This window comes from Molothrus ater, chromosome 20, assembly GCF_012460135.2.
Source record: "Molothrus ater isolate BHLD 08-10-18 breed brown headed cowbird chromosome 20, BPBGC_Mater_1.1, whole genome shotgun sequence".
In the NCBI taxonomy this organism is placed as follows: Eukaryota; Metazoa; Chordata; class Aves; order Passeriformes; family Icteridae; genus Molothrus; species Molothrus ater.
The window spans coordinates 1,290,020-1,302,785 of record NC_050497.2 but is presented as its reverse complement, the minus strand read 5'-3'; the positions used below and the strand labels follow the sequence as shown (position 1 = coordinate 1,302,785).

Genomic DNA, 12,766 nt, shown 5'->3' with positions numbered 1-12,766 from the left:
CCTGAGATGTGAAGAGTGTCTTTGTCAGGCTGTAATGAAGGGCTGGGCTTTCTTCTGAGGGGCCTAATTGGCTGTGAGAGCTCTGGTGATGGAGATCCCTGGCATCTGCTGTGGCTGGAGTGGAGCACTTGGATAGAAAATGTGAGATTTTTGCTTTCCCACCTCCTGTTCCCCCACAGACTTGAGCAGTTCTGGACTGGCCACGCTGTGGGACTCTGCAAACCCTGGCTGCTCCTCCTGGGCTGTTTTGGGGCAGTCACAAGGGCAGTGGAGCTTCCCAGCAGCTCTGCCACGTGCTGGACCCCAGGGATGGGTGATCCCCCCCTGCACTGCCAGCCCAGCTTTGAGGTGACACTGGGCAGCCCTGGCTTGGGGACAGCACCTTGCCAAGCAGGACATGCCCTGTGCCACCCTTCCCTGCCAGCCCCACGGCTGTAAGAGCTGAAATGAGGGAGGTGGGACTCCAGGGGCTCTCCAAAATGCAGTTTATTGTATCCAAAATGCAGTTTATTGTATCCAAAATGCAGTTTATTGTATCCAAGGTGTCACAGCAGTCCAGAGTCGTGGGTGACAGAGCTGTGCCCACAGCTGCCAGCTCCAGCTGCAGGCAGGCCTGGAGACCCTTTGGGTTTGGTTCCAATGCATTCTATACTTTTCTTTTGGTTACAATGCATTTTATACTTTTCTTTTGGTTACAATGCATTATAGACTTTTCTTTGCTCAGCATCTTAATACAGCAGAACCAACCTATACCTTAATTATTACCTATAGCCTATCATAACTACTATAATTACCACATTCATGTTACTGTTCTCCAATCACTCAAAGTTAGCACATTACAGTTTAAGCTAGGAGTTGTTTTTCACTTTTCTTGCAGTGGAAAATTCTGAGACCTTTTTTCTACTTGCAGCTTTGCTGCCTTGTTTGCCTGTGCTCTCTTCTGCTTGGTAAAAACATCTTCTTGTTTGGGGTGGGTTTATCCTTTGCTCTAAGCCATAAAACCCCTTCTAACTAACACAGCCTTTGCCTCCTTGGTTATCCAGTGAGACTGGCTCAGCAATTCTTTTCTTCTAGATCAAAACTTGCTTCCATCTCTATTCTTTCTTCAGATTCTACATTCAAAAATCTTTCTGCCAAGCACGCACACACCTGTGAGACTTTCTTGTCAAACTTTCATCCTTCCTAACACATGGCTGCTGCTCTGTCCTGACTCCAGGGTGGAGGGGACAGGAACCTGCCAGCTGTGGGTGCCCTGGGGCTCTCCAGCAGTGGGAAATTGGGGTTGGAAAGGGGAACAGAGGGGGGGATGTGTCTGTGAGTCAGCAGTGAGCCAGGGCAGGATGGGGCTCTCCCAGCAGACTTCTCTCAGACTTCTTTTCTGGGAAACAGTGACCTGCAGGTCACTTCCCCAGGAGCCACAGGGAGGGGGTGACAGGGCTGCAGGGGCTGGGCATGGAGCAGGAGAGCAGGAACCTCCCAGATGTGCAGCACAGGGGTTGTGCCCTTGGCCACAGGTGGAGAGTGAAAGGATGGGATGTTCTGGGAGCCAGCCTGGGAGCATTCCAGCATCTGGTTCTGGCAGGGAAGTCAGGAAGAGCATCTCCTTCAGGTTGTCTCTCTTTTCTTCTTTGCATTCACATTTTGGGAGCAGATCTTTGCTTATAGGCCTGTGGGGGTGTCAGCAGGAGGCTGGGAGGGGACAGTCCCCTCAGAGGTGTCCCTGCAGGGTGGCTCTCACAGAAACACTGCAGGGGGACAGTGGGGAGGCTGTGGGTGCCTCTCTGGCCTGGTGGGAGGCTGGGTTTGTGTGATAAGGTGATGTTTGCAGTGGGCCTGCTCTCAGATGAGGGCTGGGCACTGGGAAGTGCCACTTGCAGCACACAGAGTCCCTGGGCCATCCCAGTGCAGCTCTCCCCATCACCTGACAGCTCTGGTGTCCAGTGAGTGCCACACTCTGCTTGTGGCACCTTCTGCCCTGCTGAAAAGCTCAGCCTCCTTCCTGGCTGTGGGAACAGCCTCTGCAAGGATGGGCTCCCCTGAGGGGCTGGCTGTGCCCTGGGGACAGAAATTCCTCTGGAGAGAGGCTGGCTATGGCCTGGGTACAGAAATTCCCTTTGAGAGGGGCTGGCTGTGCCCTGGGGACAGGGATTGCCCTGGAGAGGGGCTGGCTGTGCCATGGGTACAGAAATTCCCTTTGAGAGGGGCTGGCTGTGCCCTGGGGACAGGGATTGCCCTGGAGAGGGGCTGGCTGTGCCCTGGGGACATGTTCAGGTTCCTGAGGGGGGTCAGGACTGCCTGGCTGCCCAGCCCTGGCAGCTGGAAGGGCTGAGGATGGATAAGGGCAGGATGTGTGAGCTCTCGTGGCTTTTTGGCCCCGTGTCACCCTGAGGGGTCTGTCCCCATCGTGACCTGCTCCATCCCTGGCTCTCTGTGTGCCCAGAGCCCTCTCCTGGCTCTGTCCCTGCTGCTGGTGGCTCAGGGGGGTTTGTGGCCACTCTCAGCTGGGCTCCTGTCGCCGTGGGCTGGGCAGACACATCCATTGTGCTGCTCTGATGGGCTGGGAGGTTGGAGGAAGCTCTTGAGCTGCTGTTTGTTGCCCACAAATCATCTGCAATGAGCACTAATGTGTTTAGTGCTGCTGAGAGCTGAGAGGAGCCCGTGGGGCCAGGCTGCCACTGCCTTTGCTGCAGGAAGAGCTCTCTGCTGAAGCCTTGAGCTGCAGCCTCCTGCTATTGCTCATCTTGAGGGTTTCTGAGTAAGGTTCTGACCCATAAGGTCACAAATTTGCATTTGGATCTGACACGTTACAAAATGAAAGTATGTTCTAATACCTGTGAGTTCCTTAATTTATTATAAACAAGACAGAAAATTCCAACCTTCAGGAAGTGTCACAAAAAAGCTACTGCTGGTCATCCTGTCTAATTGTGTGTAATAAATCACTGCACAGAGTTGGAACCCTGGGCACTCTGGCTGTTGGCAGGCAGAGCCAGCAGGAGCTGCAGAGCCTGCTGTGGGTTCCAGCACCAAGGGTGTTTGTTTTACAGCCTCTGCAAGGTGACAATTGCAGGGTTTGGGGATCCTGAGTGAACATGGACCCGGTTCTGGAGGGGCACTTGGCATCCTGGAAAGGCTGAATGTAGAATGGGATTGGAAAGGATGTGACAGCAGAGGGAGGTTCTGCACTGAGCTGTTCCCTGTGGGGGTTTTGTTCCTTCTGGTGGCTGTGATAGCCCCAGCACAGACATGAGCCAGGATTTTGGAGGTGAAGGTGGAGATGGAGGTGGTACCTTTAGATCTCAGGAATGCCTGAGTGTGTACCTGGGATCACAGAGTCCCAGAACAGCCAAGGCAGGGGCACCTGGGGCAGGTGTCACAGGAAGGTGTCCAGGTGGGTTTGGGATGTGTCCAGAGAGGGACACTCCACACCCTCCCTGGGCAGCTGTTCCAGAGCTCTGCCACCCTCATGGAGAAATGTTCTTCCTCATGTTGGGTGGAACTCCTGGTGCTTCAGTTTATGGCCATTACAGCTCCTCTAATTTTCTATTTGCCAGCTGAAATGTTAAAAACTCCTGGCAGTGCACTGAGACCTGGCCTGGGCATCTTTCCTTTCAGGATTTTAAGTCCAAAGAGCACAGTTTGAAGCTGAACAGCCCCTGCCTGTGACAGCCTCTGGCTGATTTGAGCACTGCAATAGGTGGAGCTGGCACAGGGTGCCCAGAGCAGCTGGGGCTGCCCCTGGATCCCTGGCAGCGCCCAAGTGTTGGACAGGGCTGGGAGCAGCCTGGGACAGTGGAAGGTGTCCCTGCCGTGGCAGGGGTGGAATGGGATGAGGTTTAAGGTCCCTTACAACCCAAACCAGTCTGGGATTCTGGGATTCAGTGTGGACCCACATTTCTGCACCCCACAGGATTTGGGGTGTGGGAGTTTGCATTTTGCCCATTCCCCATTCCCTGCAGGACACACTTACCTCATGGGATGTGTACAAGCTGTCAGCAGGGAATGTTTGCTGCCTGCTGGGAATGGGCAGCCTCAGAGGGAGCTGTGTGGAGCTGTGAGTGTGCTCCAGGGCTGCATTCACACCCTTCCCTGCTCCGGAAATATCCTGCTGAGAGGAAACTGCAGGTCAGGGGTTTAATGCATTGTTACAAGTGTTTGATTCCAGCCCAACATATTCAGACCAAATCGACTTAAAACCAAACAGCTCAGTAAGTTTTTCCTTTGAAAAGCACTGGCAAATTTGATCTTTTTTTTTTTTTTTTCCTCTGGAAGTTTTCATCTGCAGACACAGGAGTTTGTCTTGGGAAACAGAAAATCCTTCCAGCAGCAGCTCCTTGTGCTGCTGTGGTGAGCACTGGTCCAGAGCTGAGCAAATTGATGCTGTGACTCTGTGCCTGAGCTGGCTTTGCCTTGGACATGCCCATCCTGCACAGGAGAGCCTCTGGACAAGTGCCAGGGAAATGCCACTGTCCCCCACCTTGCCCCATCAGAGAATCCCAGACTGGTTTGGCTTGGGAGGGACTTTAAAGATCATCTTGTCCCAGCCCTGCCATGGCCAGGGATGGCACTCACTGGACAGAGCCCTGGACACTTCCAGGGATGGGGCAGCTGCTCTGGCAGCCTGGCTCTGTGTGGGCACATCCCTGCTCCTGCTCCTGCTCCTGTTCCCACCCTCGGCTGTGCCAAGGGGATGCTTTGCACAAATGGATCACAGAATGCTGTAGCCTGTGTAATGTGCCTTACTCCATCCATGGCCCAGCTCATTCCACAGCAGCATTCATTTCCCAAGGTGTTCTCTGCTCACTGGGTGCCCTTTGGGATGTGGCATTGTCCCAAAGGGAGGAGCCAGGGAGAGCCCAAGTTCTGTCTCCAAACAGCAAACCTGAATGCTGGGAAAAGCAATTTACTGATGGCACAGAGGACAAGTCTCAGGGACACTCTGGCAGGTTTTAAACACCTGGGTAATTCTGGAGCTGGCTGTTCTGGACATGTCATCAGCAGAGTTTGCAAGGAACATTTTGGGCACTGTCTGGGCAGACCTAGAGGGCACTTGGGCAGATGGTTTGGTGATAGGGGTGATAGGGAGAGGGCAAAAGGGTTGAGCTGACATCAAAGCTACATGCCCAAGTGAACAGCTGAGGGGAATTTGTTCAGTGAGAAGGGAGTGGAGATGAGCCTTTGTGTGGGAAATGGGCTGTGTGCTCTGCTGGAATTGTGTCTCAGTTTCCTCTCATTCACAAGAGGACAGGAGAAGGTGCTTGTTAGGTTTGTGGCTGTAATTTGTGTGATGGGCTTGTCCTGCACAGGGGAAGGGTCCCCTGGGCTGTGGGGAGGCACTGCAGGCAGGGCTCAGGCCCTGGGATCAGTCCCAGGACTTGGGGCAGAGGCAGCCTGGAGACTCCTTGTTCTCACCACTTTTGTGACAGAATATTGTGAGAGAACAGAACTGTGCACCTCTGTTCCCATCTGTTCAGGGGAAGGGGGGACTCCCTGTGCTCCATTCTGCTGCTGGTGGCCAGGAGATGTTACCCAATGAAAAATCCTTTCCTGCTCTCTGGCATTGCCTTTGTTTTCTCCATGGCTCATTTCTGGGATGCTGGAGAGGTTCCCCAAGCCTTGAGTCACCTCTGAGAGCTGGACACTGAGTCCCTCTGCCATGTCACACTCACAGCAGCAGCTTAACTCTTTCCTGAGCTGAGCTTTCCATTTTCCCCCCTCCAAAGGCCCTCAGGTCCCAGCCCCTGCATTTCTCTGGGTGGTGCTGAGCAGTGCAAGCTGCAGCTGCAGGGAGGCAAGGTGAGAGCAATGCCAGCCTTTGGAGAAGCCCCTCTGGGGGATGCTGTGACATGAGCCCACGTGCAGATTGCCCCAGATGCTGAGGCTCTCCAGAACTGCCCAACCCAGCATGGCCATGGCAGCCCCAGGTTCCAGTGGCAGTGTTCCCCTGGCCCTGCTGTCTCCTGGGATGTCCCTGGAGCTGCAACACCCATGGAGTGGCTCTGGAGCTGGTGGCCAGGCTGCTCTGTGCAGACAGACCCTGAGCTTCACCTCCTCTGCCCAGGGGCTTTCCCTGGGTCAGATGTTGGGTGACACCATGGCAGAGCCCCAGGCTGGCACGACCCAGAGCCTGGGCACAGGGCAGCTCCTGGGCACTGCCAGCTCCCAGCTCAGGGCTCCTCAGCAGAGCAGGGAGTGCTCATGTCCCACTGGAGGAGCAGATAAACAGGGACACTCTGCTCTCCTGGTTTTGTGCATCTTCACACAGCTCAGCCTGACCCTGAGTGTTGAGATAACAAAAAAACCATGAGTTTCCCCCCCCCAACTTTAATTTTGGGGTCACATTTCCCAGGTGTTGGCAAAAAGAAGAGTTGATTTGGTGCAGTTACAGTGCTAGAGAGATTTTTAAAATGCCCAGGCAGCACAGGGTGATGATTTCAGAGGGCCCTGGGACTGTTTGCTCTCTACCCATGGGGCTGTGCCAGGGAAGAGGCATGGAAAGCTCTGGGAGAGCTCTGGGGCTGTGCTGGCCCTGGGTGGGTGAGCTTGGTGCTGCTGGGGCCACTCAGCTCTGAGCTGTTTCCTCTTCCCTGAGAGGAAAGGATCCCTGCAGAGCAGGAAGGTGCTGGCCCTGCTCTCTGTTTGCAGTGGGGGCTCCGTGCCTGGCTCCTCTCAGGGATTCCTGGGAAGGCTTTTACCTGATGAGACATGTAAAGACAACTGCCTGGCCTGGAAAACAGCCCTGTGTCCTCACTGGCTGCTCCAGAGGGGGTGGAAAAGGTTCTTCAGGCTGATTTTCCTCCTGGAGGTTTAACAGAGAACCACAGAATAACAGAATGGTCTGGGCTGGACCTTAGAGCTCATCTTGCTCCAGCCCTGCCATGGCCAGGATGCCTCTCCCTGGGTCAGGTTGTTCAGGGTCCTGTCCATCCTGGCCTTGGACACTTCCAGGGATGTGGCATCCACACCCTCTGGGCATCCCCCAGGCTGTGCCATCATCAGTGCTCCCAGAAACAGGACCCAGAGCAGAGCCATGCAGGGATTTCTGTGTCCTGCCAGTGTTATCTCCATGCACATCCTCTCCTGCAGCACTACTGGCACCTTCTGAGCATCCCAGCTCTAGCAGGGCCCCTGCTGTTAGTGCCAGGGTTTGTTTTTTGGGCATCACCAGTGTGCCCAGCAGTCCAAAACCCACAGGAAGAGCCCTGGTCCCCCCCAGTCCCCCAGCAGGGAGCAAACAGAACTTTCTCAGCAGCCCTTGGCTGGTGGAGCATGAAGTCAGCAGGCAGCAGTGCCCTGTTTTGTGCACAGGATATTCCCAGGGCTGGCTGTTTCTCCCTGGGAAGGTTTGCTCTGTGATTTGGAGCCATTGTAGTCTGGAGCAGTTTCCGAGGTACTTCCCCTCTGGGATCTCTGCTGCCCTTGGCCAGGGCCCAACCCCTGAGCCTTGGAGGCCAGGGGCTGCCAGGGCTGGGCTGGGAGCCTGTCCCCAAACCACCCTGCCACCAGCCCTGGGGACAGAGCCTGGGGAAGGAGCACCAGTGCATCCCTGCATCTGTGGGAGGAGGGTGCCCAGAGCAGCTGGGGCTGCCCCTGGATCCCTGGCAGTGCCCAAGGCCAGGCTGGACAGGGCTGGGAGCAGCCTGGGACAGTGGGAGGTGTCCCTGCCATGGCAGGGGTGGCACTGGATGGGCTTTAGGGTCCCTTGCACCTCAAAGCAGTCTGGGATTGTGTGACATGACCCCTCCCTCCCAGCCTGGGAATGTGTCCCTCACACAGCCAGGAGAGTCAGTGGTGAGAGAACAGCCCTGGGCTCTGCTGGGCACTGAGCTCAGGGCACCAGAGGTGTCAGACTGAGTCTGGCTTCTCATTCCTGTGGTGTCTCAGCTTTGCAGTGTCACACAGAGCCCCAGGGGACCCTGCACAGAGGGGTGTCTGCATTCAGGGGCTCGGTGTGTGGGGTCTGGGGGCTCCTGCCACTCTCTGGGGGCTCCTCTCATGATTTATGGGCTACAGAGTGCACAGTCCCTCCTTGTGTGCTGTCTGCTGGGGTCGGCAGGAGCTCTGCATGGCCAGACCTGTCCCTGGCTGCCGTGGGGTTGGGTTCCAGCCTGGGGGAGCTGTTCCCATGGAGCAGGAGGAACTTTTCCTGCAGATCATCCTTGGCTGTGGCAGGGCCTGTCTGGTGCTGGTGCTGGCTTGGGCCATTCTCTGCAATACCTGCTGTGTTCTCCTGCCCTCCCTGGGCAGTGTGGGGTGCTGGGACTGCCCTGGCTCAGCAGTGGCTCCTGAGCACACAGCACCTGCAATAACATGTTTGTCTCTGGGGGCAGTGGCAGAAAGCCACTGGCAGCCACTTCAGTCACTGCCTTTATCTGGTGGCAAAGGCCCCCTTCACACCATCTGCATCCTCCTTTCCCAGCCCTGGAGATCAACCCCTGTTTTCTCTCTGTAAATATTGGCAGGCCAGCAGCAGCCTCCCTGAAGGAAAACAATCAGGGGAGGCTGTTCCCAGCTCGCAGGGCAGCGTGGGCAGGCACAGCTCCCTGACCCCTCCCCAGCCTCCCCTGGGTGGGCAGCTCCCTGCCCAGCATGGACCAGGCTCCAGGGCCACATGCCACGAGTTTTTATCCCAAATAACACCCAACCCTTCACCTGGCTGCATCCCAAAGGGCTTTGCCTGGTTTGGAGGCAGCTGTGGGTGCTCAGCCCCTGCAGGTTGGGCTTTCCCCAGTCCAGGTGAAAGTTTTTGGCAGAGCAGGTTAATGGGAGAGGGAAAACCAGAGCTCTTTCTTTGGGAAATGCACATTGGAGAGGTTAAATGTCACTGTGGTGATAATAAAACAGGTACATGTTGGATAAATGCAATTTTGGCTGTTCATGTGCCCCCTCAGCCTTGCCCACAATGGCTGGCACACACTTTGGGCTGGTTGCCCTTTCCCTGAGTTCTGGAGCAGAGGGAAATGTGCTCTCCTGGCTGTGCCACTCCTGGGTGGCCGAGGCTGGGGAGCCTGCAGCAGCTCAGGGGGAGCAGGGGGCACTTTGCTCTCAGCAGCCAGCAGGAGCTGAGCATGGCTGAGTGCTAAATTCAATCAAAGAGATGGGCTGTAATTGAATCAGGGAGGGGCTCAGGGCAGGGCTAGGTGAGCTCTGTGTCTGTCACAGCCAGGGGACAGAGATGTCCTTGGAACTGCTTTCAGCCTCGCTCCAGCAGAGCCACAGGAGCTTGGCAGGGCTGGGAGTGTGCAGCAATTCCAGCCTCAGGGTGGGCTCCTCACAGCTCCCCATGGCTTTGGGGCTCTGCTGAGCTCCTGCTTTGTTCTCTTCTCACCACAAGTGTGGGGCAGGGAAGTGCCAGCCTGGATTCCATCCCAGCAAATGGTGCCCATCCTCCCCTCTAAAGTGGGAATGACTTCCTAGGGATGAGTGGGTGTCACAGTGGTGCAGCCTGGTGACCTGCTAGTGTGGGACTGGGACAGACTGGGACATGCAGGATGGGAAAAACTCACTGTGACACTCCAGGGATGCTCTGAGCATCACTGCCACCCAGGATCTGGGGGCAAGGGGGAGCCCTACCACTTCCTGTCCCTGAATCCCAAACCTCTGCTCATTCTGGTTGTGCTCAGGAAGCCTGAGAAGGAATTTTCAGTGTTGAAGCCTGGAGGAATAAGTGTGGGGATGTCCAGGCATAAGAAAGCTCAAACTTTCTCCTTCATGGAAGTCTCCTTGCAGGGGCAAAGGACTGAGCCAGAGCCCTCTTTCCTAGGAGGTGATGTGGGAGCTTGGTTTATTTACCACTTCAGGGGAGTTTGGATGGAACATGAATGAATTCCCATCCAATGCAAACACTGATTTAAATGGTGTGACTAAAGAGCATTTCCCCTTCTGGCTGTGTTATGTCTCTGGAGTCACAAAGCTGCAGGTTCTCTCTGACCTTTCTGGGAAAAACCAGCTACTGGGGACCTGCCCTTCTGGAAGGAAATTCTGGGGGGAAAGAAAAAGGTCTTTTTTATGGCCCTTAGTGAACGACTCTTTTTCCTTTATTTTCAGTCTGTCCTGAAGTTGTGCTTTGATTTTTTTTCTCTTCCCCTCTGGATGATCCAACCTTGGGCATTTCTGGACCCTTTATAAAGTGAAACGTGCAAAATCCCAGCAGGCAGCAGATGTTATAATGCTTAACTTTTAGCATGAGAGATAAGCAGTTGAAGGGCTGGGAGACAGCTGCTGAGGGGACTTAGTCAGAAAGTTCCTTAAGTGAGTGAGATTTGGCCCAAAGAAAACCTGTCCAAGAGGAACAGAGGGTATGTGCAGGGAAGGGCACAAGAAGAGGTGAGCTCAGCTGGGATGACTTCTCATAATTTCTCTCAATCCTTCCTTGCTGCATATTGCTAACAGATAATGTATGACCAGAGCTGGAGCTTCATCCCCACATTCATCCTGGTGAGGAACAGGACAGGGAGGCTGGAGTTCATCCCCAGATACGTCCTGGTGTTCAGTGAGGAGCAGAATGGGGGGCTGCTCTGGAGTTTATCACCAAATTCTGATCCTGGTGTTCAAGGAGGAGCAGGATGGGGAGGATGCTGTGAAGTTTACCCCCAAATTCATCCTGATGTTAAATGAGGAATAGGATGGGGGGCTGCTCTGGATTTTATCCCCAAATTCACCCTGATGTTAAGTGAGGAACAGGACAGGGAGGCTGCTCTGGAGTTTATCCCCAAATTCATCCTGGTGTTCACTGAGGAGCAGGACAGTGAGGCTGCTCTGGATTTTATCCCCAAATTCACCCTGGTGTTCACTGAGGAGCAGGACAGTGAGGCTGTTCTGGAGTTTATCCCCAAATTCATCCTGGTGTTCACTGAGGAGCAGGACAGTGAGGCTGCTCTGGATTTTATCCCCAAATTCACCCTGGTGTTCACTGAGGAGCAGGACAGTGAGGCTGCTCTGGAGTTTATCCCCAAATTCACCCTGGTGTTCAGTGAGGAGCAGGACAGTGAGGCTGCTCTGGAGCTTCCCTGAGCTCTTCCTCCCAGCCCCACCCAGCCCAAAGGCTCTTGTTCTCACCAGTTCATGCTCTGGTGCCTCATTAATGTTTGCATATGGCAAAGAGCAGTTTCCACCCTCGGTTTCCCCTGCAGTGGCACAGGGTGCAGGACAGCCTGTGCTCTGCCTGTGCTGCTCCACTCCTGCTCATGGAAGCTCCCCTGCAGCACTCTCCCTGTCCCTGGAGGGAGCTGATCTCCAGTCCCTTTGTCTCACCTGTGCCCAGGGTGCAGGACAGGGCTGAGAGCTGTCCCCTGCTCTGCTGTGGTGTGTGGGGACAGAGGAGTTTGCAGGGCCTGTGACACACAGCTAATGACCTTCTCCCTGCCTGTGTTTCCTTTACGTCAGAAGTCAGAGTGCTTATTAAGTTTGGAGGCTTACTCCCAGGAGCAGAAGAAGAGGATCTGCTGGTGTCTGGCTGAGAACATCACCAAGCAGCAACATCCGGCAGCGGCTCCTACGGAGAGCAAGGTAAGAGAGCCACAGGAGCTGGGGATTCCTGCCTGGAGCACGGCAGGCTCTGCCTCTGGGGGGCTTTGCTCAGGGATGCTCCTGCCAGGAGGGTGTGCAGGAGGCTCTTTGATTGCCAGGTGAGCAGGGAGTTTGTGTTCAGGCACTGCTGTGTCTGCAGCTTCCTGCTTTGCCTGGGGAGCAGTGACTGCATTTGCATCTGCTGGCTGGAGCTGAGGCAGGCTGGGCTGACACCTCCCAGCATCTGTATTTGGATATTTGGACAGCTGAGGCTCCACAACCCCGTGGCCAGCCTGCTCTGAGAGCTTGCCTCTGGGGCAGGATGGAGAGATGAGAGCAGAGGGAGAGATTCAAGCTGGGATCTCTGGGTGCTGATGAAAAGGCTGAGGTGATGGGAGTAGTGGGGCAGAGATTTGCCCCTTCTGTGCACTTGGGTGGGCTCAGATGTTTGATCCTGACCCCACAGATGTGCACAAAGCACAGAGGGCTTGTTTGGGCAGTGCTGTTTTTCATGCCCAGCAAGGCAGCCCCAGCACTTTTCCCACACTGAGGAGCTCCAGCCTGGCCCGGGAGCGCTGTCTCAGCAGCTCTGGCAGAGAAATGTGTGTGAGCAGAGCTCTGAGGCTCTGCCTGCCCTCTGTGGGTGCACTGAACACCCTCACCCACCTCCTCTAGGGCTGGGGCTGCCCCACGGAGCTGTGTGGGACTGTGGCACTCTCTGCTGGGTCGTGTTGTGTCCCGGGGGCTGGGTTTGGATTGCTGGAGAGTGACAGTGCTCTGGGAGAAGAGAAATCCCTGGAGAGTGACACTGGGAGAGGAGAAACCCCTGGAGAGTGACAGTGCTCTGGGAGAGGAGACACCTGTGTGGGTGTTTGAGGAGCTTTAAGTGCTGCAGATGGGGATTTTGGGGGTAAAATGCCCGGATCCCTCCCTTGGCTGGTGCAGGGTGGTGGAGCAGCTCCTGCCCCATGTTCCTGTCCCCGTGTGGGGCCCTGTCCCCGTGTTGGTGCCTGTCCCCTGCTGTCCCCGTGTGGATGGCTGTCCCTGTGTGGGGCCCTGTCCCCGTGTTGGTGCCTGTCCCCGTGTTGGTGGCTGTCCCTGTGTTGGTGGCTGTCCCCTGCTGTCCCCGTGTTGGTGGCTGTCCCCGTGTTGGTGGCTGTCCCCTGTGTGGGCTGTCCCTGCTGTCCCCGTGTTGGTGGCCTGTCCCCGTGTTGGTGGCTGTCCCCGTGTGGGTGCCTGTCCCCGTGTGGGTCCTGTCCCG

The 12,766-nt window shown here is 55.6% G+C and overlaps 1 protein-coding gene across 1 annotated transcript in view; it reads left to right on the top strand.

The window, feature by feature from the left end:
* The window catches only part of RGS3 (regulator of G protein signaling 3), a 64,007-nt gene that overhangs the window by 25,493 nt on the left and 25,748 nt on the right, over positions 1 to 12,766 (top strand). The window contains exon 10 of the mRNA XM_054516972.1: positions 11,383 to 11,505. Coding sequence (XP_054372947.1) covers positions 11,383 to 11,505 — 123 coding nt within the window. The remainder of the gene's footprint in view (positions 1 to 11,382; positions 11,506 to 12,766) is intronic.